Raw genomic sequence first — 8,386 nt, forward strand, 5'->3', positions numbered from 1 at the left:
CTATTTATTCCCTTGTTGCTGAGGTTGGTTAAGGTGAGTGCCAGATAAATTCAACCATTAAAAAAGAAATTAACATTTCAAAGAGAGTTTCCTTAATCCTTCAAATAAATGACTTGCAGCTACAGGTTTAAATGTTTTAGCATAACAATATGGCGAAAGATTTTTATAGAAAAGTTTATTTTCAGGTGTTTAATAGTTTACCATATTTTGATTTAAAATATTTCACTTGTCAGTGTATAAACCTTGAACTTTCAGCCACTCTCTTTGGACATTGTCCATTTCACTGCTAAGATTGCTAACCTTAATCAACACTGCAGTCTTAATTACTGTGATACACTCCCCTCCTGTCACATGACTAGCTCTTCTTTTTCAAGATTATTTTCATTTCAAGTCTTTTACAAAACTAATTTGATTGTATTTATAAAAGTCTTTTTTCCCTTAAAACAGTATCTCTAAAAAGTTGAACACAGCTTTAACAACTCCAGAATCTTGCATTGTGTGTGACCAATTTTTTACAACTTCGCTTTTGTAGTGGTTAGAAATTCTAATCCTGGCGGTCTTTTTTGTATTACATGAACTTGATATCTGTTTTGAAAACTATAACTTGAATCTGTCTTTACACACACTTGCTACATATAGTGAATGTGCCTAGTGTATAATATAGTATATACGTGCATTGTGTACATGTGTATAGACAGTTGGAACTTTTTGACTTCTCAAGAACAAAATCTTGGTGTAACTGCGTATGTCTTCTAGTATGAGTAAGGAATATAACTTTAGGATATTATGTTTATAGGAGACACCAGTATTTTATCTTTTTAACAGTTTTTATAACTGTTCATGTTTTTTGACAGTTTGTTCCTCTGCTAACTAGGTACACGATACTTACGAAGACATGAATCAAACTAAAACAGTTCATAGAAAAAATGGTGAAAAAAATTGACAGGAAGAAAAGTAGTTTAGCAATTTATGTTAATATATGTATTAATTGTTAAAGGCCAACTGTGATCATCATAATCATTCAAGAAATAGCATAGAGTGTTACTGATATAAGTAAAGTAATTGGGCCTATCATTGTTTAAATATAGTTTGTTTTGCCCATTTTTGATATATGGGACTTAAAACAGATAGTTTGGCTTCTATGGCAAATACCCTGCATTATATACACAATTTTCTTTGATGTGTGAGTGTACAAACTGAGATAGATGATAAAGGTGGGGGATTTTTCCTTAATAAAATAAACTGGTATAAACACATACCACCTGTGTCAGCCAAAGCTACTTTTATTATGTGGCATATGGTAGCTCTGTCTTGTCAACTTTAAAGTATCAGAAGGTGGTGTGGTAAACATGGCCAGAACACATGCAGTATTTAACCCGGGTAGCTCTAATAGTTATAAGGACAAAAGATGGAGAGGGCAGCAGGTGTTACAAAGAACACCAGTCATGAAGAGAGCTGGCTTCAGCCAATATCTCACCTGTACAAAAGAGCTTCAGGTTTTAGTTCTGCCAGAGTTGTCATAAAGGGATTTATTACCTTCCTGCTTCTTCATCTATTTTCTCCTTCTATCTAATGTTAAAACCTTCAAGCAAGGTGGCATTATTACAGCTCCAATACTGCTTGTGAGGTAGCATCTGCACATGCTAGAAATAAAAACAAAAGATAATGCAGCCCTGTTATAAATGAGGTCCTACCATCTGTGTTACACTGCCTTAAGTGAGGTTTCAATGATGTAATATTGCAAGAACAAGCTGGAAAGATAAGCATGTATAATCTTCCACAGAAGATGCTGAAACTGTTCAGTTCAGGTTTAGCTTTTCATCCTCTGCCCCCTCCTCCCTCCCAATCTAATGTACTTGAAGAAATAAAATAGTGTGTTCATGTGGTATGTTACAGATCGCACTGAGAAGCATTCCACAATGCCAGACTCACCTGTGGATGTGAAGACACAATCCAGGCTGACGCCTCCAACAATGCCACCTCCTCCCACTACACAAGGAGCTCCAAGAACCAGTTCATTCACTCCCACAACGTGTAATTAGACTTATTTTATTCTTTTGTTGCATATTCTTTTGATTCTTGCTGTATGTAAGAAATCAAATTATGTGAAGGGAAGCCTATATGACAAGGCTGGAGTGTCATTTCATTATGCTGAAATAAACTGATTAAGCAGTTTTAAAATTAAGAGCAGAGCAGATTACTACATCTTAATCTAGTAAAGCATTCAACTCAGAGGTGTGGTAATTTTATTGATGGGTTTGTTGCACTGTGACTGCCAGTTTCCCTTGCTCTTTTGCTCCAATGCGTGTATCATTCCTTATGTGAGAAGTATGGATAACCTTCTTAGCTTTCAGGCAGTTCACTTGTGGTAATGGAATCCTGTTTGCTATTGAATAAAAATAAACAGAATTAATCTTTTAGGGAGAAAGACATGAACATTCCAAAATAAAGTTCCTTTTTCTCCTCCTGATAATAAATTAATGAATTTAAACCATGAATCATGTAACACTTAAATCAGTATTGCCTTTTAAAATTGCTAAAATATGCCTTTCATTTTGAACCAGTTGCATTTTGTCTTGAGGTCACTAGTTTGTAACAAAATCTCAGTTAATCTGATGTAAATGTAGAGCAGTGGGGCTTGCCACAAATTGGCCCTGTACCCTCTCCAGGTGCCACTCCAATCCCTTTCCTTTACCTGATTTATTGCTCAGCTTTCTGCTTCCTGGCTTCCTCCCTGATCTTATGCTCATCTTCTTGTCACTGTGCTGCCTGTCCCCTCTACACTCAGCCTGATGCACACTGGACACATCTACATGAGACGCTTTTCATGGAAACATGCAGAAGGCTAATTTGCTGCTCAGTAAAGTGTCATCATCTACACATGACCAGCAATCAGGATGCAGTAGACTAATTTACTGTGCTTCCTGATAGTCCTGTCAGATACAAATGGTATGCAGCAGTACAGTAAATTACTGCACTTAAACATGTGTAGACGGTGATAGCAGAATTAGTTTATTCTGATTCAGAGTGAGCCAGAGTATATTTAGTCACTTCAATTGCATGTGTAGACGTACCCACTGAGGTTGCCCATGTTGCACGTGGCACCCAATTCCAAAAGTTCTGTTGACCCCAGGGGAATTACTCTGCATTTATACCATTGTCACGAAGACCAGAATCTGGGTCATTGTCTCCAGAGCACATGAAACAGTCTATATTTCCCTCTGGCAATTTGACAATTAAAAATTTTGCTCTCATATAACATTTAATTGATATAAATATAAGAGCATGGTTATGCTTTAGCATTAAAAGAACACAACTTCTCAAGCTCCTACTCATATATATTCCTGCCCAGCATAACTGCATCATCTCATTTCTGTTACTATAGCCTTTGGTCCACTTTTTATTTACTATACAGTTTACCTCTGTACAAAAGGGCATTGAAAGGCCCATGCATTTTTTTAAGTCCTAAGACAGGGGTATCAAACATTTGGATCTGGCCTGTGGAGCCATGTCATTCAGTCCCTGGAACTGCCCCTGGGTCTTATCAGATCCATGTGGCATGCACCCATGGAGCAGAGCCAGTCTGTGGGCTGGATTGAGCCCATGGACTCCATCCTTCTCCTCCCCTCCCCCCAGCATACCTGATATGGCAGCTGCTCCAGTCTTCCTAGGACTAGTGCAGATCCCAGAGTACCCAAAACAGTGCCACATGTAGTACAGTCCAGCTGGCGCAGCTGCCATGCTGCATGCAGTGGCCATCCCAGCCAGACTGTACCACACATGGCATGCAGAGCCTGCTCCAGCTGGTCTGAGACTGGCACTGCACTCAGCCCTTGCAGAGGGGTCACATGCAGCATGGGTCTTGGAGTGACTGAAGCAGGCCCTCTATCCAATTCAGTCTAGCTGGGGCAGCCACCCTGTGTGGCACAGTCTGGCTGGGGGGGCCACTGCATGTATTGCGGCAGCCACTCCAGTTGGACTGCAGCACACGTGCTGCCATCCCAGTCATGGGCTGGATCCACAGTGCTCATCTGGTCTGTGAGGCCAGATGAATTTGACACCCCTGTCTTAGGGGAACTTTATTTTGAAGATTTATGGAGGAATTAAGTGGTGAGTAAGGTTTGTGCATACTCTGCATAGTTATAACATTAACCTATAAGCCCTAAACCTTGCTAAGACTTGTCTTTCTCCTAAACTTCAAGCACATGAATATGAGACCCAAATTTCTTGAAAATTCCAATAGCTAAATTCTTTTATTACCACTTTTTTTTTGATCCGCAAGCTACATTTCTCTCTCTCTCCTTTTGTTAAATAGTTTTTAGTTATTTACAGAAAGTGCCACCACTCATCCCATCCTTCACGCATGTCTCTTTTGGAGTGTCTTCCTTGACTGAGTTACTTCTGTGGACACTATCTCAGGCTTCCCTTCCAAGTCTGAGGAGCCTTTGTCTGCACTTCCCCATCCCCTCTTATAGGTGCTGCCCTTCATATTCCTCTGAGCTACCTCAGACCTGCCTTGTGGGTTTGCTGCCTATCAGCAGTGGATGAGGAGACGGAACAGATGTGCTTGGGGTCCTTCTGGAGGGTGACATTCTCATACCCATTCCAAATTATTTACTTAGTCTTCCTTGCAATAGTATCAGTTTAATGGATTTTAATATACATTTTAAACTCAGAAATGTACCCTAATTAAGTACTAAGAGGAGCATGGCTTGGAATTACTGTGACTGCAGTTTGAGCCAGCTCTTCCCTGCTTTTGCCAGGGAATTCCTGCTTCCACAGTTCAGCATGTGAGCTGAAGGTGCTGAAACTATATGGGCATCGGCCAACCCAGCAGAAGCATCTCAGTGGCCAAGGAATGGAAGTGGAGTTGCATCTGCACTTAAGCGGAAATTCTTTAAAAGTTCCACAGGGTTGTGATAGTTATTGAAGTTTGGTAAGAACTGGCATCCTTCAAAAAGTTTGAAAGAGTTGTTGTGTAGAGATGTGGTTGGCTAAGAAAGAATAAATCAAAGGGAAAAGTACATTTTTATGGGATGCTTGATCTGAGAGGCCACTGCTAAGAAAATGTTAAAATCTTTGTGCTGACGAGTTCTGTATATAGGGCCAGCATGTCAGCTGTATGTTATGATAACAGCTGCCTAAACTTTCTTGCTAGGTCTGTGGGTGATTCTACTTTGAAATTTTTTTAAAGATTTGTAGAATTCCACTGGCCAATTTTGGTTCTCTTTTTGGGTGGGGAGAACTGTGAGCTTACATTTGAACCTGCAAAAGCAAGAGTCCTTATTAAAGGCTGGAAGATGAGTGGCCCCTGAACAGCAGAGAAATCAACAAATGGCCTGTCCTCCCACCCCACTGATCAGTTGACAATGTGGCTGATAGGCTAAGGACTTCCTTATGATAGGCTAAGGACACCCAATAAATTGGGTGCACCCTTCACCCCTGTGTATAAGAAATCTCTAGCAGAGATTGTACTTCTGGCAGACACAGACCTCCTCCTGAGCATTGTTGCTTTTGCTATCCTTTAGTAAGTATGTAAACATCTAAGCAACGGCAAAAAACTTATCAGTCTTGCAGATAGAACACTGAGACGCAGAGAAACTAAGTAACTTGCCCAACATCCCATGGGAAATCTGTGGCAAACTTGGGAATTAAACCTAGATCTATTCCCAAGGTCTACACTCATGCCTTGGTTTCAAGACTTCAGTCTTAATAAATCCTGAGTGAATACTGCACTAGTCATATGGCATTTACAGATGTTGATGGCTAGGAAATACATGAGAGAAAGAAAATAGCCATCTCATTGGGTGGTATAAGGTTAAAACTTGAAAGACCTAGTTTTATAAACACAGCTGTCACTTGTGTATACAAAACATGATTAGAAAAGATCAGAGTTAAATTTAACCTCCACCAAATATGTGTGCAGAGGAGCAGTTTTGTTGCATTACACTTTTAATTGTTACACTTTATTTAAGCATGTGATGAAAGTGACATTCAAATGTTGTTCGTTCTGGTACAAAAAAACATTTTGGGTGCCTGGCAAATGTGCACTGGGGAGCCACTGCTGTCTCAAATCTTATGTACCATTTAATACCAACTTCTATGGAATAGAGACGAAATGTGGAGAGTCACTCTATTAAAAGGCTAGTCTTTAATCTTGCTGTTAAAGTGCATAATCATTACTGAAGCCAAACACAGAAAACTCAAACTGATTAATTTACTTTGTTTTTTTTCTTTTTTCTTTCAGTAACCAATGGCACTAGCCATTCTCCAACAGCGTTAAATGGAGCTCCTTCTCCACCCAATGGCTTCAGCAATGGGCCATCTTCTTCCTCTTCCTCTTCTCTGGCTAATCAGCAGTTACCACCAGCTTGTGGGGCTAGACAGCTCAGCAAACTGAAGAGATTTCTTACAACCTTACAGCAGTTTGGCAATGACATTTCACCAGAGATTGGGGAGAGAGTGCGTACCCTTGTGTTAGGACTTGTGGTAAGTAAAGAACAGTAAATATCTACTATTGTTTTTTCTTCATATTTGGAAGATTTATTTACAGCTATATAATGGACTTTAACCCCATGCACACACACATGGTTATTCTAGGAACATTGAACACAGGACTATAATAACCAACATCTTAAGACCCTGGCATTAGAGAAGTGATTCTACTTGATATCAGTAAATTACAGGCTGTTTTAAGGCCAGGTTTACACTAGAAAACACTTGCTAGTATAGTAATATCAGAGGTCTAGTCACTTATTCTGGCAACAGTGCCAGAATTGTAGACGCTGTGCTTCTACTAGCATAACTTATTTGGTTCAAGGCAAACATAGAAGATGTATTGGCCAAAGTGCCAAGAAAAGTATGTAATGGGAGCATAGATATACTGGGAAACTTTTTTTTTCTCTGGTGCACACCTGGCCACGGGCATTGAGGCTCCCTACTAGGACATTAATCCAGTATGTTACAGTTATATCGCACATTTTTTTATAATAGCATCTCTGATTCATCTATGCATGGATTATAGTACTCAGCAGTTTTAGTTTTTCACTGCTTATCTCAAATCACTTTCCCATTTTGCAGACAAAAATTAAAGTTCAGAAAGGTTGGTTGCTTACTATTAGGTCACTGCAATAAATCAGAAAAACAAAACTGGGGAAGAGGGTACATGGCAGGACACACTGCATATTCATATAGTTAATAATCATAATTAGTTAATCATAATAAGTGTTGCTTTTTTATTTTACAATAAATACCAGGTTTTCTAAAAATTCTAAACCTGGTGACAATAAACAAAACTTCATATACTACCTTTGTTCTTGTGTACTCTTTTTGGTTAAGCATGTTATGATGAGGGGGAGGAGAGAGGAAGAGAAGCGTGGGGAGAGCAGACGTGGGGGAGGTGATGTGGGCAGGTTGGCTCAGCTGGGCTCTTGGGAAGGCAGCAGCCGGAGGAGAGCGGGGGCTGCCCCAAGGCTCCCCAGGGCTCAGCGGCACTGGAGGTGGGGCCCAGCCTGGGCCTCGCAGCTCCATGGGGGTGCAGCACAGCCGCCCTGCTCACAGGAGAATGTAGCCTTGCTGTGCAGGATGTGAAGCTCAGGGAAAGGGGAGATGCAGCTCCCTGCTTGGCCTGTGTGCACTGGGTGCAGCGTGAGCGGGGCGGAGCCCCCCGGGCCAGGACTCCCTGGGCAGGATGCCACGTGCCTGCCACTTCCGGGCAGGAAGAGGCACTCGGCCAGCATGGGGTATGCAGGCAGCAGCAGCAGGGTGGAGAGGCTGTGTGCACTCCAGGGCAGGCATGGGCGGCATGTCCCGTCCCCCCCCCCGCCCCCCATACCTGCCCCAGGGTGAGCACAGCAGCAGGAGCGCTCCCACGTCCCATTGCCTCCAGAGGTCCCTACGTCCTGCGCAGGTCCAGAGGTAGCACCATGTGGTGCAGAGCCCAGATTATAGCCCACCTCCCCCCACATGCAGATCTGGGGGGCACGTGCCCCAATGCCTGCCCTGGTGTGCACGCAGCGGTGGGAACCTAACCTCCCCTCCTCCCACATCCTTGGAAAGGCCCAGGCTGCCTTTGTGCCAGCCCTGCTGTGGGGACAGGGCAAGTCGGCCTGAGGGGAGAAAATCCCCAGGGAGCAGTGGGCTACTACTGTGCTCTGCACCACAGTATAGCTGCCTCCAGAGCTGTACAGTACTCCACGTGCCTGCTGCTACCAGGTGGGCAGAGGACACAGTGCAGCAAATGCACAGCAGGCACTGGTGTCGCATGAGGCTCCTGGGCCAGTGGCAGCACGCTGCAGAGCCCATCACGCAATGGCAATCTGCCTCTGCCCCATGCACAGAGATCCGGGGGCCATGTATCCCCCCATGCCTGTCCCAGGAGCATGCA

General features: G+C 42.6%; 1 protein-coding gene across 11 annotated transcripts in view; it reads left to right on the forward strand.

The window, feature by feature from the left end:
• The window catches only part of RUNX1T1 (RUNX1 translocation partner 1), a 141,847-nt gene that overhangs the window by 65,366 nt on the left and 68,095 nt on the right, over positions 1-8,386 (forward strand). For 8 of the 11 annotated variants that reach the window (XM_006019998.3, XM_025199406.1, XM_006020000.3 and 5 more), the window contains 2 exons: positions 1,897-2,034; positions 6,248-6,489. In XM_006019998.3, coding sequence (XP_006020060.1) covers positions 1,897-2,034; positions 6,248-6,489 — 380 coding nt within the window. Of the gene's footprint in view, positions 1-1,894; positions 2,035-6,247; positions 6,490-8,386 lie in introns of all 11 variants that reach the window. The other 3 variants (XM_025199407.1, XM_025199410.1, XM_025199413.1) reach the window with 2 other exon arrangements.

The sequence above is a fragment of the Alligator sinensis genome, unplaced genomic scaffold (genome assembly GCF_000455745.1).
Source record: "Alligator sinensis unplaced genomic scaffold, ASM45574v1 scaffold273_1, whole genome shotgun sequence".
In the NCBI taxonomy this organism is placed as follows: Eukaryota; Metazoa; Chordata; order Crocodylia; family Alligatoridae; genus Alligator; species Alligator sinensis.